The sequence below is a fragment of the Pseudorasbora parva genome, chromosome 5 (assembly GCF_024679245.1).
Source record: "Pseudorasbora parva isolate DD20220531a chromosome 5, ASM2467924v1, whole genome shotgun sequence".
Lineage (NCBI taxonomy): Eukaryota > Metazoa > Chordata > Actinopteri > Cypriniformes > Gobionidae > Pseudorasbora > Pseudorasbora parva.
The window spans coordinates 5,902,827-5,929,551 of record NC_090176.1 but is presented as its reverse complement, the minus strand read 5'-3'; the positions used below and the strand labels follow the sequence as shown (position 1 = coordinate 5,929,551).

Genomic DNA, 26,725 nt, shown 5'->3' with positions numbered 1-26,725 from the left:
CGCTCAGCTAACGAGTCTACACCCCCACCAGAAGCCTTCGCCCAGCTAACGAGTCTACACCCCCACCAGAAGCCTTCCCTCAGCTAACGAGTCTACACCCCCACCAGAAGCCTTCCCTCAGCTAACGAGTCTACACCCCCACCAGAAACCTTCGCTCAGCTAACGAGTCTACACCCCACCAAAAGCCTTCGCTCAGCTAACGAGTCTACACCCCCACCAGAAGCCTTCCCTCAGCTAACGAGTCTACACCCCCACCAGAAACCTTCGCTCAGCTAACGAGTCTACACCCCACCAGAAGCCTTCGCTCAGCTAACGAGTCTACACCCCCACCAGAAGCCTTCGCTCAGCTAACGAGTCTACACCCCCACCAGAAGCCTTCGCCCAGCTAACGAGTCTACACCCCCACCAGAAGCCTTCGCTCAGCTAACGAGTCTACACCCCACCAGAAGCCTTCGCTCAGCTAACGAGTCTACACCCCCACCAGAAGCATTCGCCCAGCTAACGAGTCTACACCCCACCAGAAGCCTTCACTCAGCTAACGAGTCTACACCCCCACCAGAAGCCTTCGCCCAGCTAACGAGTCTACACCTCCACCAGAAGCCTTCGCTCAGCTAACGAGTCTACACCTCCACCAGAAGCCTTCGCCCAGCTAACGAGTCTACACCTCCACCAGAAGCCTTCGCTAAGCTAACGAGTCTACACCCCCCCCACCAGAAGCCTTCACTCAGCTAACGAGTCTACACCTCCACCAGAAGCCTTTGCTAAGCTAACAAGTCTACACCCCCACCAGAAGCCTGCGCTCAGCTAACGAGTCTACACCTCCACCAGAAGCCTTCGCTCAGCTAATGAGTCTACATCCCCACCCGAAGCCTTTGCTCAGCTAACGAGTCTACACCCCCACCCGAAGCCTTCCCTCAGCTAACGAGTCTACACCCCCACCAGAAGCCTTCGCTCAGCTAACGAGTCTACACCCCCACCAGAAGCCTTCGCTCAGCTAATGAGTCTACACCCCCACCAGAAGCCTTCGCTCAGCTAATGAGTCTACACCTCCACCAGAAGCCTTCCCTCAGCTAACGAGTCTACACCCCACCAGAAGCCTTCCCTCAGCTAACGAGTCTACACCCCCACCAGAAGCCTTCCCTCAGCTAACGAGTCTACACCCCCACCAGAAGCCTTCACTCAGCTAACGAGTCTACACCTCCACCAGAAGCCTTCCCTCAGCTAACGAGTCCACACCCCCACCAGAAGCCTTCCCTCAGCTAACGAGTCTACACCCCCACCAGAAGCCTTCCCTCAGCTAACGAGTCCACACCTCCACCAGGAGCCTTCACTCAGCTAACGAGTCTACACCCCCACCAGAAGCCTTCCCTCAGCTAACGAGTCCACACCTCCACCAGGAGCCTTCACTCAGCTAATGAGTCTACACACCCACCTGAAGCCTTCCCTCAGCTAACGAGTCTACACCTCCACCAGAAGCCTTCCCTCAGCTAATGAGTCTACACACCCACCTGAAGCCTTCCCTCAGCTAACGAGTCTACACCTCCACCAGAAGCCTTCCCTCAGCTAACGAGCGGAGGCTTGTGGTACCATCACAGAGAGGCATGAAATCCCTCTCCTGGGGCCTCATTTATAAAACTTTGCGTAGATTTCATCCTCAAAGTGTACTAACGTACAAAAGCTAGATTTTGCATACGCACTAAAAAATTCTGATTTATAAAACCATGCGTACACCACGACCTGCGCAATAATCCCTTTATAAATCACAGCCAGCAGCAGATTGTGAATATGCGTCTCCTCCCCGAAATCACCATGGAGCTTACAACGCCTAGTTTTACTGTGCATGACCTCATCTGCATATCATTTGCATGCATATTCCCATCCACGTGACAGCATGTTTAACACTGTCAAAGGTAAAAGACATTGAAAAATATTAGATATGGACTATAAATGCCATTTGCCATACACATTACATTGCTGAAAATCATTCAATATCGTTTTTATGTTGTAGAATAAATATATGAAAATATCCATAAAAACATAAATAAATAAAGTGTTATTTTAGGCTAATTAAAAATATTTAGTTATTTTTGTAAAATGTAAACACTTCAAATCCAATAAAATTCATGCAAGTGTTGCTGCAGTAGGCTATTCATGTTTTCAGCGATCAGATTTAATCACTTACACCTTATCACATTAATCACATAATGAGTGATAGGCCTACATCCATTTACGAATGTTAGTGAAATAAATTTAATTTACGTACTTTCAGCATATAGCTCCTTTTATGTCTTTAAACTAAACATGCATATGTATCTTTAGGACCCATAATGGTGATTTAATGTTATTTGTATTTTTTGTTGTAACCGGGACCTATGAGCAACTTGTAAATATTGAAATATGTCAAAGTGAATTTTGGCATTTTGCAAAGGGTTAATTCCCTTTCTCCGCAGTCAGTTCCTCAACTCACCACCAGTGTCGCCAAACTGCTTTGACTTCCAAATGTGCGTACGCTTGGGTCAGAGTTTGCGTGTAGGTGCGCATATTTTCAAGTCAAGTTTTTCTTTATAAATCCCACCTTTTGCGCAGGAACTGGCGTACGCATTTTTTCGGTCCCGTTTTGTGCGTACGCAAGCTTTATAAATACGGGTGTGGAGCAACATTAGGGTGTGTCATTAATGACAGAATTTTCATTTTTGGGTGAACTAACCCTTTAATCTCTTATCCTAGTTTTGTGCGATAGACACCAGAGGACATAACATAATAAATAAAATATAATACTTCACAAAGTTTTTTTTTTCTTTTCTCCATTTGTTCCTTATGCTCTAATTCTAAACAATGCAATGGCATGAAAAACAAAAACAAAATTGAAAATATTTTCCTTTTTTTTCTTCTTTTTTCTGGGTTAACATGTTGTTTTGAGTGCAGCAGATGTTAGGAGTAAATCAGAGGCTGTGCTGACGCGCGCGCACCTGGGCGCAGTTAATAGTCCGATTTGGTGTAGATGTCAGCGAAATGTCCGGATCATCAGTCGCTCATGCGCCGAGTCTGACCGGACGCGTCGCGTCGCGCGCACACTCGTGTCCGTTCACTCCGCTCGGGCGTCAAGGAATGCGCGACAGGAGATGAAACTTTCCTTCAGTGCGACCGCCTGGAGATTTGTCCATCAGAAGACGGGAATTATTTGGGTTTTTGTCGCGTTTTGCCATCAGGAGATTTATAAATGAATATTTCTGCCGTTTTACACCTGGTTGCTCTCGCGTCTTTACTTCACGTCTATTCTCACGTGAGTTCAGACCAGTAGACTGTGTTTATACAGGTGAAGTACTGCAGAAACTTGTTTTATATGGTGTATTTAAAATGATTTTATAGTTAACATAGAGGGCATATTTTCAGGAGTAAGCTTGTTTATTGATTGAAACACAGTTTAAGAAACAACGACATATTACATACTTATCAAACTATTGTTCTCACAAGATATATTGTATTAAATTGTATTAAATTACAACATACAAAACGTGCGACAGCTTTCCCCGAAATTACAAAATCCCCTTTTGTAAGCGAGGTTCATATTTGTATTGCATTAGTCTATATATTTAATTTCTTAAAGCCCATACTTTCTGAGTTGTTTGGTTAACAAAACTTTCTCTTTTGTTAACAGGTAATGCATTAACTATTAACATTAAGGATTTTATTACCCTTTGTTAATGGTTTTTTTTTTTTTTTTTTTTTTTAGTTCACAGTGCATTCATGTAAACAGACACTTATGTATAAATGTTGAGATTAATATTAACTAAGATTTATAAATCTGAAGATGTATGTTAAATACTGTAGTAATGTGTGTGTGTGTGTGTGTGTGTGTGTGTGTGTGTGTGTGTAGGTGTGTGCCATTCCTCCAGAATGTGATCTAAACTTAGTGCTACTCCGAGAGGAGGAAAACTGCTACAACATCATCTATCAAGAGAACCTGACAGAAACGGGGTCCACACACACAGGCAAGCCATTACATTTACTCTCTCTCTCTCTCACACACACACACACACACACACACACACACACACACACACACACACACACACACACACACACACACACACACACACACACACACACACACCTAATGAGAAGATTGAGTTCATATAGAGGGCGGCTGTTTTCGATATGCCCAGAGTGTTTTCCACAAGCTTGCTCCTTACACATCAATACACCTAATGCCTTTTATACTTGTCGTTTATGTGGACAAACACAATGATAAGTGTTTATGTGTGTTCCTAAGAGGTGTAATGTGATATCTGGGGGGAAGTTTAGAGAATGGCCCCTATAATCCATATTCCATAAATCACACCCTTATCAGATTATCTCTGTGACGTGCTCCAGCGCAGTGAGTACACGCTCAATTTCTGGTCTAACTATTGGCTCCTCCGTATACATTTTCAGTTGAGAGAGGGTCTGTGTGTGTGTTTAAGTGACAGCATCATAAAGTCTAATACTCTGTTTAAACGTACAGTGATTTGTTGCTACAAATCAATTGGATGTCAGTGAGAATCAGTGTGAGTTATTGATTTACAGTGACATAAGCAACAGCGATCGACTTTCCATTGTGGGTGTGTCTAGTTTAACTTTATACAAAATGCAGGAACGGTGACTACCAATCGGAGTGAAGAACACGAAGCTCACATGATTCATCTCCTGTAAGAGATGTGGTTGAGTGTAGGCAAGATGGAGAATAATTCATCATACTGTCAGCATCATAACACAATTGTGACTTGCGGATGCTGCAACTTTCTGCAAATGAGCAATGACAATCTGCAAACAGCAAATGTGCAATCCACTGCTTGATATAGTTGTATGAAGTTGGAACATATATTGACAACAGACTTCCCGACTTCTAGCGAATTCAACATTGCTTAATTTGAATTAATGCTTTGACAATCATTTAAACATTCATATGAACAGCATTATTATTATTATTACTACACTGTGAATTGTAAAAGTTGTAGCAGTAGTTCTCACAGTGTGTGAAATGGTTTGATAAAGGAATCAATCTCTGTAAACTCCGCCTTTCCGAGAGCCTTCTCTGCTCTGATTGGTTGGTAGGGTTACAGTTCGTCACCATTCAATATCGATTCTCATAGCCAGCGATATGATATTTTTCGATACCTCAAAGTTCTGCAATTATGATATTATTCGATTCAGGGGTATATCAATGAATATTTCGATATTATGATATTATGTGCCTATTTTACACAACCAGTTCAATAAACAACTAGTAAACAAGGGGGGTAAATTATATTTATTACACGGCTCTGTGAAATACTTGATTCTGATTGGTCAATCGCGCATTCCAGCGGTATGTTATTTCCAGGTAACACCCGCTCATCCGGGTACTACGAGTTATCTTGACTGGTACTACTTCTGTGCTTAACGCTGGCGCCATCTTGTGGCTTAAACAGCCGTGGGTTACAATGGAAGACTTCAAGGCGGGTTTCCTTTATAAAGTTTTAAATATGGATATTTTTCTCACACAAACGCATCGATTGGAATCAGAAGGCTCTATTAACCCATCGGAGCCGTGTGGAGCACGTTATTTGACGGACAGCTGCATTTTTTATGGACTTCAAACACAACTACAACTACTGCTGGGATTAACGTTAGCCTGGACTTTTTAAAAATAACTCTGATTGTATTTGTCTGACAGAAGAATATCATACACACCTATAATGACTTGAGGGTGAGTAAATCATAGGCTTGGTTTCTTTTTTGGCTGAACTAACCCTTTCAGCATTCATTCTCAACATTTAGCAGCAATAGATAAAGGCTTAAAGCAGATTGGAACTGTTTTTCTTCGCGGAAGCTTTGCGTAAGAGCTAATAAAATATTTAATCTCAAGACAATATTTTGTGTCTAATAATTATTTATTTGAGACTAGTAGCCGTGTAATAAGCGGGATAATGTCCACCCAGCCGGTTGTTATCGCAGAATAAACCCCTTCAGAGTGATCAGGACCCTGACGCGAAGCGGAGGGCTTAGCATTATACAAAGCTTTACATTATCCCTTAAATAAAAGCATTTTAATTTAATAGTATTTATGTGAGATGTATAGCAGAGATTTTTAATGAAGCAACAGCATATTAGGTAGGAAAGAACAAGTGAACAAGTGCTGTTAATTATTTCTTTGTTCAAAGTATTATAATATGAAAGGCTTCAATAAAGAGCTGCACAAAGCACTTATGCGTATCCCGTGTGCAGAATGATGCGCTCGAAGCACATTAATAAGTAAAGAAGACTCAATTCAGTGCCCTATTTATGGGCTTTGAGATGAGTGCGCACTGCTTCTTAAAAGGCGTTTAACAAGAGCAAATTATAAACTTTCGTTAACATTCAGCACTGGCCTGATCAGTTCCATCGACTGGCTTGAGCGTCTTTCACAAGCTCTGAAAGGTAATTTAAACGAGTTGGCTGACATTGTGTGAAAATGTGGAGAGTGTTAAAACAAACGTGCCTCTAAAATATATAAATAGCCTGCAGGTATTGATTTTTCCCGCTTTGCATCAATGCATCATATTGTTAGACATTAGATCGATGTATAGTTACTTCCCTATTGGTTAGATGGCCTAGCCTGTTGTGATTGGTCAACCACTGAAGCCTTGTTTATACTCGACGCGCCTGCATGAGCGCGAGGGTGCGCGCGGCAAAAATGACGTTGATGCGGAGGTCGTGCGCGTTGGGTCCCCATTCGCCTGGCAGTGTGCAGCGGATTTTTTGTAACTCCGCACGCAGCTTCGCATCAGAAGATGAACGAGCTCCCGGCGAATCTAGCCGAGCATGACGTCTCATCACACCAGCACCCAGTTTGCACATACAAATTAGGTGCTTATATTTACAAAATGAGCCTACAAACACAGAAATAAGCCATTTTAAATAAAGATCCATGTTTAACCAAATAAATAAATCACGACACTAAAGTTTAGTGAAATTAGGAAATATTTAAGAGATCGTTAATTTAGTGCATATTTTGTTCTCATGTCACAAGTAATAAGGTTCACTGAGTTTTACACAATTCTTTTGTGGTGTGGTTTTTGGTGAAATGTACTCAAATAAATATCATCACCTGTGTACATTAGCCCACTTCTTCTCGACACCTTTTCCTGTTGGTTTATTGACCAATTACTCCAAGTCGCCCTCTGTCATTTCAAAGAATAGTTCAACGGCGAGCACATCAAGTATAAACGCCTCGTCCATTTGCAGTTAGCGGAGACTCGAGCAGCGGAAACAGGCGAAAGTATAAACAAGCCTTTACAGCGTGTTTTGTAAACCAAACCGCTGAATTTTCAGAATTTCAGCTCCAGATCTTCCTCAGCACTTGATAAGAACAGGAACAATGCCTTTGGTTTTACCCTATCAATTCCAGCCTAAGTCCTTATCCTTTGAAAGCGCATAAAACGTTTCTTTCACCACCTCTAGCCCAATTCACCCTTCGCTGCAAGTTTGATTGACAGGCGATCTGACCAATCACATCGTCGAATCTGCTCTTTTGTCTGACAAAGCTGTCAGGAGAGTCACAGTAGATTCATTTCGGTGGACTTGAACTTGAAAAATGGTGTGTGCCGGCCTTTTTCCGCGGTTGAAACAACAATTATTTTAGTCTTCATTCATGTTATATTACATAATTCATAATTTTATGCTTATCAATGAACTAGAAGGAAGAGATGACTGGTTCACGGAAAGCTTTAACTGAGGCGCTACAACGATCACAACTCTTTAAAGAATCACAAAACGGTATTTATTGTTTAAATTCCTTAAAAAAATTACACATTTTGAAAGTTGAGACTTTTTTCATGTTGAAAATAACTTGCTCTTCTTCCTGTCGGCGCGTTGTCAGTGTCCTCTTTCTCTGCGTAACAACATGTAATGTGAGAGCGCCATGGCTTGTCAGATATAGCAACAGTAACTAAAGGGGACAGGTCTTTGCGAACAGTCAGTTCCCTTGCCTTTATTCAGGTATTTTAGCAGCGGCGTACACTTTGCCCACAAACCCCGTTTTTTGACAACACTGACTCAGGCGGCGTGTTGATCTAATTTGCTTTATCTATAACACTCCTGCTCTTCAGCTGGCCAGGCAAGACTCCTAACGTCCAATAACTCCTCATAAGTGGGCGAGAGAGATGGTGTTTCCTCTAATTCACAAAGTTGGCCACAACCAACTCCTCAGAGCCACACATAGCGAATACCGTCCCTTCATTCCGATCGGCAGAAACCAATAGGCAAGCTTCTGAATCTGAAACAAAAGTTTCAGGGTTGGCGGGTGAGAACTGAGAAAGCGCAAGGCCCATCTCAAGTTCCTCTGCCAACTCCATACCCCATGATCTGAGCCGCAATGCTGAGAAAAGAGCCAAGTGGGAGAGAGAGCTCTCATAGAGAGATGAACTCCCCCTCAAGAGCTGACAGATAACACAAAAACGTGTAGACACAGGGTGCTTCTCAATATCCCTCCTCGTTTCCTCGGACCCGGAAACCGATGGAGCTCAGCCATCTTGTAGGACATCTCAATTCTCTAACTTCACAGTGAGGAGGCGAGGAGTGAGGAGGCTTCCTGAGTCATTAGCGAGAATATGAATGTGTATCCATTGCAGAAGTGTTTTATCAACTAAACGTCACGCGCGCATCAATTCTCCTCCCCCTTCATATCCTGCCACAGTTTATTAATCATTATTATTATGTTTACATGTACAAGACACAAATGTTTGTCAAATAACAACAACTGAAAGTTGCAGAATTATATCAAAGCACAAGAAAATGAAAGAAACAAATACTAATAACTGAGAATATTTGTTGTTAATAATAACTGGTAATACAAAAAAATATGGACAAGTGTGGTATTTTGTGGAGGTTAGAACTAGTAGTTATATGTTCAAGAATTACGACGTGCAAACTAAATCCAGCGGTGTAGAGTCATCATTAATTGACAATGCTTTACAGTGACACCAAAGGGAGCGGGGATATATAATTTCACTTGATTCAATTCCTCCATCCACACGTCTTTTCCTTGCGTCCTTCCCTCTCATCCTGAAGGGGCGGAGCTAAGGTGAGAAAAGCTAGAAGGGAAAGAGAAAAAAAAAGAAAAGGAAAAGGAAAGAAAGCTAGGAAAGAAATCAAGGAGTCACAAATAAGAATTGAGAAGCACCCAATGACATGGAGACCGACACCTTCTGAAATGTTTGCAAGCCATCTTGAATCAAACCACATACAAGGTTGTCCTGGAAGAAAACATGTTTCCTTCTGCTCAGACAATGTTCCCCAAATCTGAGGACTGTTTTTTCCAGCAGGACAATGCTCCATGCCACACAGCCAGGTCAATCAAGGAGTGTATGGAGGACCATCAGATCAAAACCCTGTCATGGCCAGCCCAATCTCCAGACCTGAACCCCATTGAAAACCTGTGGAATGTGATCAAGAGGAAGGATGGATGGTCACAAGCCATCAAACAAATCTGAGCTGCGTGAATTTTGGCACCAGGAGTAGCATAAAGTCACCCGACATTAATGTGAAAGACTGGTGGAGATCATGCCAAGACGCATGAAAGCGGTGATTCAAGATCAGGGTCATTCCACTAAATATAGATTTTTGGGGCCATATTCACAAAACATTTTATCTTTAATGGCAGTAAAGGTTCTTAGTTACGAGTTTTCTCTTAAAACCTATTCACAAAGCTGCTGAGAGCAACTTTTACTAAAGAATAGAGAGAAGGCTTAAGCTAAGAGTAAGGGCAGGGTTGACCTCGTTGCTATGGATGATGTCATCACGCTTACTAAATATGACCACAGTGATTGGCTGATAGGGGAGGGGTCTCTGTCAGCGATTTAAATATAGAAATATTTTGTTTCATGGTGCCATATTCAAATAAAATGTTTCAAATAAGAATGTTGCCATATTCAATTAAAGATTTTAAAAATTAGGCCAAGTGTCACAAATTAAACTAGAATATGTTCAGCTAATTGTCAGACTCTAACGTCTTCATCTCGTGAGTTTACAGAATTCAAGCGGACATTGTTAAATTATAAACAAAGTTTGTGAGTAGCATGTTTAAAAAAACCCCCGATATTTTCACGCGTAAACTCGTAAAAGTTGATTTGGTCTTAGTAATTTAGGAGTCCTCTTGACTATTCCTAGCGTTTCATGGATTTGGGAGCAAGTTTTAGTGCTAAAATGCTTTATGAAATACTCTTAGACCAAAAATTTAGGAGTCTCAAAATTATGACTGAAACGCCCATAATTTTTTTAAGAGTTTCTACTAAATCGGCAAGTTAGGAGCTAATTTACCCTTTAAGATGTTTTGCGAATATGGCCCCTGAACTCTTCCTAAATTAAAACATTAGCATTGTGTTGTTTAAAAATGAATATGAACTTATTTTCTTTCCATTATTATAGGTCTGACCAGTTGTTGATTTCGGCAAATAAATGCTCTAAATTATAATATTTTTATTTGGAATTTGGGAAAAGTGTTGTCAGTAGCTTATAGAATATTTTTTTTATTTTTATTTTATTTTACCCAAACACATACCTATAAATAGTAAAAGCAGAGAAACTGAACATTTTGCAGTGGTTTCTTAATTTTTTCCAGAGCTGTACATACACTCACCTAAAGGATTATTAGGAACACCTGTTCAGTTTCTCATTAATGCAATTATCCAATCAACCAATCACATGGCAGTTGCTTCAGTGCATTTAGGGGTGTGGTCCTGGTCAAGACAATCTCCTGAACTCCAAACTGAATGTCAGAATGGTTAAGAAAGGTGATTTAAGCAGTTTTGAGCGTGGCATCGTTGTTGGTGCCAGACAGGCCGGTCTGAGTATTTCACAATCTGCTCAGTTACTGGGAACCTTTTACGCACAACCATTTCTAGGGTTTACAAAGAATGGTGTGAAAAGGGAAGAACATCCAGTCTGCGGCAGTCCTGTGGGAGAAAATGCCTTGCTGATGCTCGAGGTCAGAGGAGAATGGGCCGACTGATTCAAGCTGATAGAAGAGCAACTTTGACTGAAATAACCACTCGTTACAACCGAGGTATGCAGCAAAGCATTTGTGAAGCAACAACACGCACAACCTTGAGGCGGATGGGCTACAACAGCAGAAGACCCCACCGGGTACCACTCATCTCCACTACAAATAGGAAAAAGAGGCGACAATTTGCACGAGCTCACCAAAATTGGACAGTTGAAGACTGGAAAAATGTTGCCTGGTCTGATGAGTCTCGATTTCTGTTGAGACATTCAGATGGTAAAGTCAGAATTTGGCGTAAACCGAATGAGAACATGGATCCATCATGCCTTGTTACCACTGTGCAGGCTGGTGGTGGTGGTGTAATGGTGTGGGGGATGTTTTCTTGGCACACTTTAGGCCCCTTAGTGCCAATTGGGCATCGTTTAAATGCCACGGACTACCTGAGCATTGTTTCTGACCATGTCCATCCCTTTATGACCAGCATGTCCCCATCCTCTGATGGCTACTTCCAGCAGGATAATGCACCATGTCACAAAGCTCGAATCATGGTTTCTTGAACATGACAATGAGTTGACTGTACTAAAATGGCCGCCACAGTCGCCAGATCTTAACCCAATAGAGCATCTTTGGGATGTGGTGGAATGGGAGCTTCGTGCCCTGGATGTGCATCCCACAAATCTCCATCAACTGCAAGATGCTCTCCCATCAATGTGGATCAACATTTCTAAAGAATGCTTTCAGCACCTTGTTGAATCAATGGCACGTAGAATCAAGGCAGTTCTGAAGGCGAAAGTGGGTCAAACATAGTATTAGTATGGTGTTCCTAATAATCCTTTAGGTGTGTGTGTGTATATATATATATATATATATACATACACACAGTGCCCTCCACAATTATTGGCACCCCTGTTTAAGATGTGGTCGTGGACTTTCTCCTTTTTTTTTAAACAACATAGAACCAAAATGTAAAAAAAGAGAAAAATCCTACCTTTCGTTTAAGTGCATTACTTATAATTTGTGTAGATTTTGCCACATTTGCCACATTTGGATCATTATCCTAGTGATGATGACCCATCTTCAGCTTTCTGGCAGAGGCCATCAGGTTTTTATTTAAAATGTCCTGGTAGTTCAAAGCATTCATAATGCCATGCACTCTAACAAGGTTCCCAGTGCCTTTGGAAGAGAAACAGGCCCACAGCATCACAGATCCTCCACCATACTTCACGGTGGGCATGAGGTGCTTTTCGGCATACTAATCTTTTGTTTTACGCCAAACCCACTTAGAGTGTCTGTTGTCAAAAAGCTCAATCTTAGTCTCATCTGACCAAAGCACACGATCCCAGTTGAAGTCCCAGTACCGCTTAGCAAACTCCAGACGTTTACGCTTGTGAGTGTGAGTGTTAGTGAGAAAAGGCTTTTTCCTTACATGCCTCCCAAACAGCTTGTTGGCATGTAGAGACCATCTGATGGTTGTTTTGGAGACTTTGTGACCCCAAGATTCCACTCTTTGATGCAATTCTGTGACAGTGAGCTTAGGACATTTTACTTCACTTACCATCTTCCTCACTATGCGTTGTGGCAAGATAAACTTGGGACCTCTTCCAGGCTTGTTTGTCACTGTTTAGTTGTTTTAAACTTCTTAATGATTCCTCTGACTATAGATACGGGGAAGTTACGGCGAGTGGCTATTTTCTTATAGCCGTTGCCTGACTTATGAAGGTCGACACACATCTGCCTTTCTTGAATGGTGTGTTTTCTTGTCTTTGCCATGTTGACAAATGGGTAAGAGAATTAGGCCTCTGTGTCACATCATATTTATACCCCAGGGAAGCAGGAACTCATGAATTACTAATTAAAATTTCCTAGATACCCTAACCAACTTTAGCAACTACAGAAAAAAATATTTAGAAAAAAATAAATTACATTTTTCAGAGGAATTGTTAGGGGTGCCAATAATTGTGAGACACGATTTCAAAAAAAAATTTTCCCTCTAAATGTGTGATTGTTATTTTATTTTTTATTATTATTCTTTTTAACCACCAAAGTAATGTACTTAAATGAAAAGTTGGATTTTTCTTTTTTTTGCATTTTGGTTCTATGTTGTTTTAAAAAAAGGGAGAATTTTTAGAAGTCCACGACCACATCTTAAACAGGGGTGCCAATAATTGTGGAGGTATATATATATATATATATATATATATATATATATATATATATATATATATATATATATATATATATATATATATATACACACACACACACACTATTTGAGATTCATTGGCCTGCCGACGGGCTTACATTTTGGCAGCCCGTTTGAAAACCACAAAGCCCTGGGACTACTATTAAATATAAAAAATATGTTTTACTCGCATAAGTGCATCCTTCCTGTCGGATCCAATATAGAAGGCACAGCATTGTGTCTGCAAATCCAGCTTGACCTGAGACTTGTTTAGATATGATTCGGCAGTGAAATAAAGCTAATTTGCGTACAGATGTCTTTCCCACATGAGCTGGAACTTCATAAAAAAGAAATGAAGTATCACACATTCCTAATATTAGGATTCGAAGGAAGCTTATGCAGTGACTGTGTTCTTCCACAATATCTTGCTATCTTCGGCATGTTTTTTGCTACTGGCTAGCGATCTGAACAGCTCCATGAGTCGGTGGGCGGGGCTACAGAATTAGACGTTCTGTAGAGGTGTTTCGTCAGTGGATGACGCCATAAAAGCTTTTCCTTGACAAAGGAAGTTTTCAGCTCTGAAACTTACAGGATAATCTTATATTACCATGACCTTTTATATATCAAAAGCTCAAGGGAAAGTTGATTTTTCAATTCATCACCCCCTTTAATACAACTTTGTGTTTGTTTAGGTAACCAGAAAATGTGAGTATTGCTTACTCAATTTGACAAGATAAAATTAGTTCAGCCATCTTGATGATTTAAATACATTTTAATAAATATATCAAGAAGACTCTCACAGTTCTCACAGTAGCTAAAAACTGTTCTAAACTAATTATTCTACGACTTACTCAACTATGCATGAACTAACTCCGGTATATAGCATAACATGCTTTCTCGAATACTCATCCATCAGTAGAAATGACCAACACACAGCCACTCTCAGACCTCCAACAATAAAACTGTCAGTGTGAACAGGGCTTAGCGTTTCTCACTCTCTGTAAGCAGAAATTCTTTCTCAAAATATTGTGTCCTTTACATACACAGGAAGCAGTCAATAAAGACCTGTCAACACAGACACATCACAATAACAGTTAAACGCTGCACAGATCTCTTTTGGTCCTTACAAACTCTCCTCTCTGTATTTTATTGGGGAAGGTACCAAGAGAAACATTTACAACCCTCCACAACTTTTCCTGCCATTCATCAGATGGAGAGCGAGAGACCGCAAAAGGGGCTAAAGGAGAGACTGTGCCACAGAGAGAGAGAGAGAGAGAGAGAGAGAGAGAGAGAGAGAGAGAGAGAGAGAGAGAGAGAGAGAGAGAGAGAGAGAGAGAGAGAGAGAGAGAGAGAGAGAGAGAGAGAGAGAGAGAGAGAGAGAGAGAGAGAGAGAGAGAGAGAGAGAGAGAGAGAGAGAGAGAGAGAGAGAGAGAGAGAGAGAGAGAGAGAGAGAGAGAGAGAGAAGTGCAAGAATGCAAATAGATTGCTTTGATTGCAAATGATAGAGTAATCCTTATACACTCGTTCTCATCTAATTATCAAGGCTATGGGGGTAAATGAACAATCTGAACGGCTACTACATAAACAAAGTGTCTAGCTTATGAATATTAACAGTACAATTAATCTGCTGAAATGCAAGTACACTATTTTAATATATTAAAACTCTTAATTTTCGTAAAATGTCTTCATTTATCATTACAATTTCAGGATTGCTTATAGCTGAATGTTCTTTAGAGCACCCGCTCTTTTTTTTTTCTTTTTTTTTTAAGCAACTATTTTGCATGACTTTTCGATTTCACGAGTATGGTAGTCATACATAAATATTTATCCCTGTTAGTCATCACCGTTTCGAGAGTGAATCGTGCATGTATATGCGGATGGGTCTATGTATGTGGTCTTGTAAAGAATGGAAAGCAAAATTCATATTCAAATTCTGAATATATTATAGGCCTATTATTATTATTTTTTTTTAATCGCATAGACAGTGCGCAAAGAGCGCTCCCTTTATAATCACTAAAAGCTGAAATTTATTTAATGAACGCGATCTCACAGTTCTATTACTCAGTGAAGCTGACGACAGTGACAGTCTTATCGTGTTAGAGAGGATTAGCACATGCAGAACTCAGCACTGGGCAAACACTGGAGCGGTGAGTGGGGTCCAGCTTCAACACCTGTGATTGGCCATTGCGTTCAAGAAATCAACAAACATGTCCGTGATTGGCTGCATTACTCACTGAAGCAGAAACACGTTGGAAATGTAATCATTTGGTCTGTGCAAATACAGATACACACTGGATATTTAATATAAACCAATGCTTCCTCTCAGTCTTTTTGCCACTCAGTGTGCGTAACCGCAGTTCACCCCAGCTGACTGTGACGTCATGTGCATTCCCTCTATGGTCATTCCATCATGAATTTCCCATTACTCACTACCCGGACTCATCATCCCTGATTGCATCCACCCGTGTTTAGCCCAGCCTGTGGAAACAATGGTCACCTTGTCGTTCACGGCAAAGTCTTGTTTGTTGTAATACTGTATTTCTAGCTCTTGGTTTTCGATTACTTGCCTGTTCAATATATTACACTTTTGCCTGCCTTGTTTGCACTGCTTGCATAAACAGTGTTTTCTTACGATTGTGGATTACCCTTCAATAAAGCGACATTTGAATCCTCAGCCTTTGTCTCTCGGAGCAGTACGTTACAGGCAAACAAGGCAGGAGAGACCAGCTAAAGGGTAATCCACTGAACAGGACCCTTAACATGATTGCGCTAGTTTAGTAGCAGTTGTGTTTTTTGTAAAAACCTGGCAACCCTGTTAGGAAAGCTGTATATGGTAAACAATCAGATATAGATTTGTACTGTACTTGTACTGGTGGCGATGCAATGTTGAGAAAAGAGACAAAAAGACAACCGTGTAACCAAAAAATGGTAGATTTTTACATTTTAGAATCTAAGTAGAGCAATAATTAGATACACAAAGTGTTCTCATACTGTTCAGATTTGCTCCTAATTCTGTTTTACTCCCTTCTGAACAGGTTGCAATGCTTTATGGGATGACCTGAACTGTTGGCCTCATGCTGAAGTGGGAGAGACTGTGTCACGGCCGTGCCCCAATTTCCTTCGTGTCGAAGGTCAGGTGAATCCTGAGTTTTCACAAACAAGCCTTCCTGAATTTTATATCTTTAACCGTGTAAAGCCTGATTCAAAGGCCCAAACTGAGCAAAAATATGCTATTTGGTGCAAATGCTGATATTTATGTGGATGATATTCTGTTGCTTGTATTATAAATTTGATCTTTGTAACATTAGAGCAACTACTTGCATAAAATGTATATAAATATCAGTCATCACTCTATCGGTCAATAATATGCCTTAGTAAGATGATATTTAAATGCTTTGTTTTATCATCAAAGCTCTTTAGTTTTAACACATATAATGCAATGCAATCTTGATTGAGGGATGAACAAATAAACCTTCCTCAAAATCCTGATGATCATCATATTTGATAGTCATGATTTTTGAAAAAAATCAGACAAAAAAAAACTAAACAACAACTGACATTTGAACATGGTTTTTCTAAAATATGACATATGGATAAACAAGCAAACCTAAGTTTCTTCAGTCCATTAAGTGTTCATCTCGAAATATTACTAACAATATCAAAGTTATTCTTGCGTTTACTTGATAAATTCAGAGCAGATTTGACACATTTGACAGATTTGAAGCACAAGCTGAAGGAGGACGCTTGGACCGTTTTACTAAAGACTTTTGCACTTTAATCTATCAGTCAGAGACCGAAGGATTAGAGGAGATTGTGTGCAACAGGTTTTTCAGCAAAGTTTTTATTTTATCATGTTAGAAATGATTATATCAGATATGATACAGATGGTTTTATAGGGTAAATAACACAACACAATGGCTCATTATGGGAGATGTATGTGATTTATGGACTTATATATTTTATAAAATCTTGACATCAGTCGAGAATAATCTGAGTGGTCCTCCGGGACAAGCTGTTGTAATTGTGTTGCTTGTTGTTTGTTTCTTGTCTGCAGGAGCTGTGACGAAAAACTGCACTGAAAATGGCTGGTCTGAAGCGTTCCCACCGTACGAGTTCGCCTGCGGCCACGGGCTTAATGACAACTTTCATATTCCCAACAACTCGGTAATATCAAAAATCGTTTTATTTCTGTCATGTTCTTTCATAAAAGTCAACAAACATGGAATTTCACTTTAGGAAAGATTAATAATTAAAGAAAGAAAGACAGTAAATGCCTGTATAACAGTAATAACATTCCCTTGTCATTTCAATGAACCAGTAACACAGACGAGCATTCACTTGAATTCAGTTCACTTCAAATGTTACATAATGCGACTCTCTTCTCATAGGCACTGGTCTCTCACGAGTATTTCTTTTATGTGAAGATCATGTATTCTGTGGGATATGCCATCTCTCTTGTCTCACTCAGCATTGCTCTCACAGTGTTGTGTGTGTTCAGGTAACAAACTGTGTGTGTGTGAGTTTGTTTACATGTGTTTTATGAGCATATCGTGTAGGTTTGGCACCTACAGATACTACCTAATCATAAATAATATAATGGGAATTTTCATATATATATAAACTTCAGAGACTATTTGAAATTAAACGGATGAATACTCATAATACTACAAAAAACATTGATTTATAATGGCTGATTTTATTTGACATGCACAATACGTGCTGACACAGACGCACCGTTTAGGATGGTTTGTGTTGAAGAGCCTCTAACAAAGTAATTAATTCCCATAATGTTCTCTCTCTTAAAATGTAAGCGAGTGTAAATGTCAACAGTATCGTACACTGCACACTCTTAGAAGAAAAGGTTATATTGGCGCTATGTACAGGTCCTTCTAAAAAAAATTGCATATTGTGATAAAGTTCATTATTTTCCATAATGTAATGATAAAAATTAAACTTTCATATATTTTAGATTCATTGCACACCAACTGAAATATTTCAGGTCTTTTATTGTTTTAATACTGATGATTTTGGCATACAGCTCATGAAAACCCCAAATTCCTATCTCAAAAAATTAGCATATCATGAAAAGGTTCTCTAAACGAGCTATTAACCTAATCATCTGAATCCACTAATTAACTCTAAACCCCTGCAAAAGATTCCTGAGGCTTTTAAAAACTCCCAGCCTGGTTCATTACTCAAAACCGCAATCATGGGTAAGACTGCCGACCTGACTGCTGTCCAGAAGGCCATCATTGACACCCTCAAGCGAGAGGGTAAGACACAGAAAGACATTTCTGAACGAATAGGCTGTTCCCAGAGTGCTGTATCAAGGCACCTCAGTGGGAAGTCTGTGGGAAGGAAAAAGTGTGGCAAAAAACACTGCACAACGAGAAGAGGTGACCGGACCCTGAGGAAGATTGTGGAGAAGGACCGATTCCAGACCTTGGGGGACCTGCGGAAGCAGTGGACTGAGTCTGGAGTAGAAACATCCAGAGCCACCGTGCAGGAAATGGGCTACAGGTGCCGCATTCCCCAGGTCAAGACACTTTTGGGCCACAGAGAAGCAGCACTGGACTGTTGCTCAGTGCTCCAAAGTACTTTTTTCGGATGAAAGCAAATTTTGCATGTCATTCGGAAATCAAGGTGCCAGAGTCTGGAGGAAGACTGGGGAGAAGGAAATGCCAAAATGCCTGAAGTCCAGTGTCAAGTACCCACAGTCAGTGATGGTCTGGGGTGCCATGTCAGCTGCTGGTGTTGGTCCACTGTGTTTTTTCAAGGGCAGGGTCAGTGCAGCTCGCTATCAGGAGATTTTGGAGCACTTCATGCTTCCATCTGCTGAAAAGCTTTATGGAGATGAAGATTTTGTTTTTCAGCACGACCTGGCACCTGCTCACAGTGCCAAAACCACTGGTAGATGGTTTACTGACCATGGTATTACTGTGCTCAATTGGCCTGCCAACTCTCCTGACCTGAACCCCATAGAGAATCTGTGGGATATTGTGAAGAGAAAGTTGAGAGACGTGAGACCCAACACTCTGGATGAGCTTAAGGCCTCTCTCGAAGCATCCTGGGCCTCCAGAACACCTCAGCAGCGCCACAGGCTGATCGCCTCCATGCCACGCCGCACTGAAGCAGTCATTTCTGCAAAAGGATTCCCCACCAAGTATTGAGTGCATAACTGAACATAATTATTTGAAGGTTGACTTTTTTTGTATTAAAAACACTTTTCTTTTATTGGTCGGATGAAATTTTTTTAGATAGGAATTTTGGGTTTTCATGAGCTGTATGCCAAAATCATCAGTATTAAAACAATAAAAGACCTGAAATATTTCAGTTAGTGTGCAATGAATCTAAAATATATGAAAGTTTAATTTTTATCATTACATTATAGAAAATATTGAACTTTATCACAATATGCTAATTTTTTTTAGAAGGACCTGTATTTGGATCCCTACACTGTGAAAAATTTCAGGCCTCTCCAATTGAACATTTTCTAGTGACTGGTCACATCTAATTTTTTCAGTTGGCCAAATTGAATTTCTGTGATTTAATAAAATTTCATGCGCTGAAATTCAATTTGGCCAACTGAAAAAATTAGATGTGACCAGTCACTAGAAAATGTTCAATTGGAAAACTGATTTTTTTTTTTCGTGTAAAAGGTTCTTTGGATAGAATATTTATGCTAAAGCGGTTCTATAATGACAGGAACGAACCCTTTTGGCATTTAAAAATGGTTCTATATAAATACATTTTTTGGGGGGTTCCAAATATGTTGTGCCGATAGAACCTTTTAAGTTTCTCTATAGAACCTTTTCTTCTAAGAGTGTGCATATCTGAAGGACTGCAGTCTGTCAGCTACAACTCAAGCTCAACTTGCTGTTTTATTCCAACTGTTAATCTTGCTCTGATACTTCCGTAAATATTATAGTTACGCTTCACACAGCAACTACTAGCTGGCCTCCGTTACACAATGAAAAAATATTTAGTAGTTCGTAAGTTACAGTAAAACTAGACTAAGCCTTAACTTGCACACAGCCAGTGCAACCGGCACCTGGTTTTTAAATATGGCTTGAGTCCCTTCTAAGTCTATGATTATTGTGCCTGTTTTAATGCTAAAAATTAACAATTGTAAGTACAATCTCTTATAAAAAAATTAACAACCTGCATGATTTAAGGTATCATATATCATAGCCCAAGCAGTGCAAGATGAGTTATGCACTGCAAGGGATAATGGAGTATGCACTCGCCTTAGAAACGCAACTAATAATTACTCAAAGAAGAAAAAACTCGTCTGTTTTATTCAGAGGTTTTATTCAAAAACATGCAATTTGATAAATCTGCTGTTTGTATGGCCAGTATTGCAACTTTCACATACACAAAGGTTCATACCAACAAAACCATAGGAAGTTACAGTTCATGTTAAAGACACACAAACCGTTCTATTCATTTTAAAAGCAGCACACAATCTACTCTGCTAGTGAGCAGCTCCTCAAGTGCAGATAAACTCTCCTCCAGTCCTTGTTCTGTTAGTGATAACAATCGTAAATCATCCAAAAAGAAGTTCAAAGGTGTCATTCTGAGCGAGAACACGGAAGATGGGAAGTGTCCCAAAACTGAGGTGAATTTGTCTAAGCCTAAGCCATCGCTCCGCTAAACTCTGAGCCAAAGAATTCTGCCCCTTGTTCCAAGTTTCATGCTGCGTTATTTTGTACAGACTGGCGTTGTGATGATAAAGATGTTTAAAAAAATGTTTAGAAACCGTCTAGTTTAGAAAAATTCCACATGCCAGACGGAATGAAACACATTTTTATTTACATGATGCGTTGCGAGTTTTATTGGTGTTAATCTCTTTCCATCTCAACCCCTCCAGGAAGCTGCACTGCACTCGTAACTTGATCCACATGCAGCTTTTTTTGTCCTTCATCCTGAGAGCCATCTTCATCTTCATCAGAGATGCTGCACTGCATTACTCACAGGAGTACTACCACTGCAACTCTCATCCGGTAAACACACACACACACACACATACATACATTTATTAAACTGTACATATACAACGTAAATAAATGCACAGTTCTATGAGATGACGCACAGATAAACTCTGAGATGATGTGTTTCCGGGGTTTCCCTCAGCCTGGCTGCAAAGTGGCACTGTTCCTGTCTAATTACTGCATCCTGGCAAATTACAGCTGGCTGCTAGTGGAAGGTCATTATCTCCACAGCCTCATTAACCTCTCATTGCGGTCACAGAAGAAACGCCTGCACTGGTACATCCTGCTCGGCTGGGGTAGGTTCCTTTCTCTAGAAAGAATTGACACTTTTCTGTCAGTGGATGGTTCAAGTTAATGTGATTCTCTACACCTAACATTTGTGCACACTTGCCATGATATTTTGTTTACGCAATTCAGTGACATTTGGAAATTTTTTAAGTGTGGCTTAAGTACTTTTTGTGACTATAAATCTGTTTACAATGTTTGTTTATTAAAGAGTAAGCTCTCAAAATGATGAATGAAGAGTTTCTTTGGTTGAATATTCTTGTGTTTAGGGGAGGTACAGTATTTAAGGGATAGTTTACCTAAATATTAAAGACTTTGAGCTGGTCGTGACTAGCAGAGACTGGGTGTGCACGATATTCACAAAATGTGATATTGCCATATCGATAATGAATATTGCGATATTGATATTTTTAAACCTATATAAAATTACAGAAAATGCATCAAAATAGATTCATAACAAATAAAAAATTTTTTTTTACAACACAAGGTTTATTTCAACTGACAGTCATATATGTCTCCTGTATTAGCATGCGCATAAATGGAAGGTCAATCTCAAAGTCTAGTGCGATTTGCCCCTGATTTAGCTCTAATCCTGCAATATTAGAGATACATTTAAAGCTTAAACAATTAATTTTTGTTCCCACAGGGATCCCAATGCTCATTATTATCAGCTGGAGTTTGGCCAAATACTTGTACCAGGATGAAGGGTACGTTTACACATGTTCAGAAATCAGTTTCAGAGTCATACCCTTTAAGGTCAGTCTGACATCTCAAGGGACTTTTTTTATTTTTTTATCAACCTCCTCTGGACAACAACAAAAGTTAATTTATTAAATAAGAGGGGCTGTTTTAAACCACCATGGATTTGCATGAGAGTGTGTATTGGGTGCATTTTTGTGTGTTCCTGAAAAACCTTACATTATGAGGACAGAATGTCCCTACAAAGATGGTAATGTATCCAAAATCCTTGGTCCACATTTTTGATCCCCATTTGGAAAAACGACTTTTAAATCAGACTGATGTTTTTTTTTTAATTTAAAAATGTAATCTGATGGGTAGATTTAGGGGTAGGGTTTGGGGATATAATATACATTTTGTACAGTATAAAAATCATTATGGAAAGTCCCCATAAAAAATTGTGTGTGTGTGGTCAGATGCTGGGAGACGAGAGATCATGGCTGGACATGGTGGATATTGCGAGTTCCAGTCATCATTTTTATTACAGTAAGCAAACGTTCCAGTTAAAGTTTCTGGCCTATTCTTTTAGATTTAAACAGCGTTTTAACCTTCAAATGGCTCTGCTTACAATATCTTTCTCTGCATATATTTTCTTTAAAGAATTAGTTATAATACTGTCCTGCCATGTTTTCAGAGGTGGACAGTAATACTGTACATTTACTTGAGTACTGTACTTAAGTACACTTTTTGAGTATCTGTACTTTACTTAAGTATTATTTTTTCTGGAAACTTATTTCTTCAACTTTGAAAGAAAAATATCGTACTTTTTACTCCACTTAATTTCTATCAAGATCCTCAAAGTAAAAAGTAGTTTCTTCTTTAAAAGGTGTTTGGGTTTTTGCAGAAAGCCTTTCAGGAATCACTCTTGTAGAGTCTCGTGAAGTTCAATGATTTCACAGCATTTATTAAACACTGATTTATAGTTTAGAGCTAAATGGAAGAAGACGGATGTCCAAATGCTCATTTTGTGGAGTATTCACATAAACAAAGTTGATTCTGTCTTAAGTGAAGGTGAACAGTGTGAGAATTTCAGATGTGTATCAGTGTATTGGATCCGTGCGTTCGGCCTTAAAGCACAGCAGCTTTGTAACTTTTATACAAGTATTTAAATGAGTTTAAGTTAGTCGTATGCTAGTGTGTCAGACGGAGCATCACTGACTGGCTTAAACCATGATGGCATAATGTACATTCATACGACAATAATAAAATAATGTGTTGACACAAAGGAAATTTACTTTTGATACTTAAGTACTTTTGAAAACAAATACTTCTGTACTTTTACTTCAGTAAAAAACAGTTTTTACAACTTTCACTTGTAACAGGGTAATATTTGATTAGTAGTACTTTTACTCAAGTAATGAAGTTGTGTACTGTGTCCACTTCTGCATGTTTATAATATTTTTTGAAATATCCAACACTTTATGCAACAATGAACAGTCATTTTAATTATCTCAAGGGAAATTGTTTTTCAGGTAAACATGCTGTTTTTTCTGAGTATTATTCGGACATTAGTGGCAAAACTGAAAGCTCCAGACATGCATGGAAATGAAATTAATCATCACAGGTGAGAGAAAATAGCATGTTCGGCTTTTAAAGGTGCGTCACTAGTGGTACCAAACAGATTGGAAAACATAATGACTGTAATTACTGTGACAGGAAATTATATGCACAATTTAGTACAATTCACTGCTAGGGTCACATAAATCACATACTCCAGTTTTATATGAGTGAAATATAAATGTGTATGAAAAAGAAGAACTTTCAGTCATCATCTTTATTTATGGTGTAGGAAGCTGGCGAAATCAACATTTCTCTTAGTGTCCCTGTTTGGGCTGCAGTATGTGCTCTTTGCCTTTTTCCCGGATCGAGTGAGCGTGCTAACCTTCAAAATCTGGAACGTCATTGAGCTAGCATTAGCATCCACACAGGTAATGAACAATGCAACGTGCTGTCTCTCATACACACAGGAACAGTCGAGTCAAACATATTTAATACACATTGTTTCAAAGCAGAAAATCTATGCTAACTTCATGCCATGTATTTACTCTCTGGATTTCTAAATGATCCACTGATGTCTTTTGGTTCTGCTTCATGTTGTGTTTGCTATTACAGGGCTTTATTGTGGCACTGCTGTACTGTTTTTTTAATGGAGAGGTGAGTGAATTAAAAATGATTGAAATTTTAATCAAATTACCTAAGATTATGCTTTCCAGGGATGTACTAAGTTTAATACATCTCACATTTAAGAAACATTTGTCATTATCAGATCTAGCTCTAGGTATAGGAAGCAAGACGGTTCTGTTTTATGTTTCTCTGGAAAGTCTTAACAACTATCGACCTGTAACGTTGGCAGGTACAATATGAAGTCCAAAGGCGGTGGAGGCGGTGGCGCCTGAAGCAGCGTTTACACGGTGATCCCAGGGTGCAACATGGTTCCCTGAGTAACAGTGGCCTGCCACTAACACAGGTCTCATTGCTGACACGCCCCTGCACACAGATCACCTGACCACAGCCATCAGATCACCTGACCCCAATCATCAGATCACCTGACCACAACCATCAGATCACCTGACCACAACCATCAGGTCACCTGACCCCCGACCATCAGATCACCTGACCCCCGACCATCAGATCACCTGACCCCCGACCATCAGATCACCTGACCCCCGACCATCTGATCACCTGACCCCCAATCATAACATCTCCTGACCACAACCATCAGATTACCTGACCCCGACCATCTGATCACCTGACCCCCGACCATCAGATCACCTGACCCCCGACCATCTGATCACCTGACCCCCGACCATCTGATCACCTGACCCCCGACCATCTGATCACCTGACCCCAATCATCAGATCATCTGACCCCCAATCATCAGATCACCTGACCCCCAATCATCAGATCACCTGACCACAACCATCAGATTACCTGACCCCGACCATCAGATCACCTGACCCCCGACCATCTGATCACCTGACCCCCGACCATCTGATCACCTGACCCCCAATCATCAGATCACCTGACCCCCAATCATCAGATCACCTGACCCCCAATCATCAGATCACCTGACCACAACCATCAGATTACCTGACCCCGACCATCAGATCACCTGACCCCGACCATCAGATCACCTGACCCTGACCATCAGATCACCTGACCCCCGACCATCTGATCACCTGACCCCCAATCATCAGATCACCTGACCACAACCCTCAGATCACCTGACCACAACCATCAGATCACCTGACCAAAACCATCAGATCACCTGACCACAACCATCAGATCACCTGACCCCGACCATCTGATCACCTGACCCCCAATCTTCAGATCACCTGACCCCGACCATCAGATCACCTGACCAAAACCATCAGATCACCTGACCCCCAACCATCAGATCACCTGACCCCAGGAACATCAGATCACCTGACTCCGACCATCTGATCACCTGACCAAAACCATCAGATCACCTGACCCCCGACCATCAGATCACCTGACCCCAACCATCTGATCACCTGACCAAAACCATCAGATCACCTGACCCCAGGAATATCAGATCGCCTGATCCCAGGAACATCAGATCACCTGACTCCGACCATCTGATCACCTGATCCCAGGAACATCAGATCACCTGACCCCGACCATCAGATCACCTGACCAAATCCATCAGATCATCTGACCCCGACCATCTGATCACCTGACCAAAACCATCAGATCACCTGACCCCGACCATCAGATCACCTGACCAAAACCATCAGATCACCTGACCACAACCCTCAGATCACCTGACCACAACCATCAGATCACCTGACCCCGACCATCAGATCACCTGACCAAAACCATCAGATCACCTGTCCCCCAACCATCAGATCACCTGACCCCGACCATCAGATCACCTGATCCCAACCATCAGATCACCTGACCCCGACCATCAGACCACCTGACCCCAGGAACATCAGATCACTTGACCCCAGGAACATCAGATAACCTGACCCCAGGAACATCAGATCACCTGACTCCGACCATCTGATCACCTGACAAAAACCATCAGATCACCTGACCCCGACCATCAGATCACCTGACCCCAACCATCAGATCACCTGACCCCGACCATCAGATCACCTGACCAAAACCATCGGATCACCTGACCCCAACCATCAGATCACCTGACCCCCGACCATCAGATCACCTGACCCCAGGAACATCAGATCACCTGACCCCAGGAACATCAGATCACCTGACCAAAACCATCAGATCACCTGACCCCCGACCATCAGATCACCTGACCAAAACCATCAGATCACCTGACCCCAGGAATATCAGATCACCTGACCCCAGGAACATCAGATCACCTGACTCCGACCATCTGATCACCTGACAAAAACCATCAGATCACCTGACCACAACCATCAGATCACCTGACCCCCGACCATCAGATCACCTGACCCCCGATCATCAGATCACCTGCCCACAACCATCAGATCACCTGCCCACAACCATCAGATCACCTGACCTCCGACCATCAGATCA

The 26,725-nt window shown here is 40.7% G+C and overlaps 1 protein-coding gene across 1 annotated transcript; it reads left to right on the top strand.

The window, feature by feature from the left end:
* Positions 1-3,080: 3,080 nt before the first annotated feature.
* On the top strand, positions 3,081-24,804 carry sctr (secretin receptor). Its single transcript, XM_067444874.1, has 13 exons — positions 3,081-3,283; positions 3,878-3,992; positions 16,217-16,312; positions 17,236-17,345; positions 17,570-17,679; positions 21,052-21,184; positions 21,315-21,468; positions 22,104-22,164; positions 22,612-22,681; positions 23,668-23,759; positions 23,985-24,123; positions 24,308-24,349; positions 24,549-24,804. Exons 1-13 carry the CDS (start codon positions 3,221-3,223, stop codon positions 24,699-24,701), a joined length of 1,338 nt encoding a protein of 445 aa, XP_067300975.1. The 5' UTR covers positions 3,081-3,220; the 3' UTR covers positions 24,702-24,804.
* The last annotated feature ends 1,921 nt before the right edge of the window (positions 24,805-26,725 follow it).

Coding starts and splice junctions, on each gene's coding strand:
- sctr (XM_067444874.1), top strand. CDS start 3,221: ATGAATATTTCTGCCGTTTTACACCTGGTTGCTCTCGCGTCTTTACTT. Junction 17,346..17,569: donor TTCATATTCCCAACAACTCG/GTAATATCAAAA, acceptor CTCTTCTCATAG/GCACTGGTCTCTCACGAGTA. Junction 23,760..23,984: donor AATGAAATTAATCATCACAG/GTGAGAGAAAAT, acceptor TTTATGGTGTAG/GAAGCTGGCGAAATCAACAT.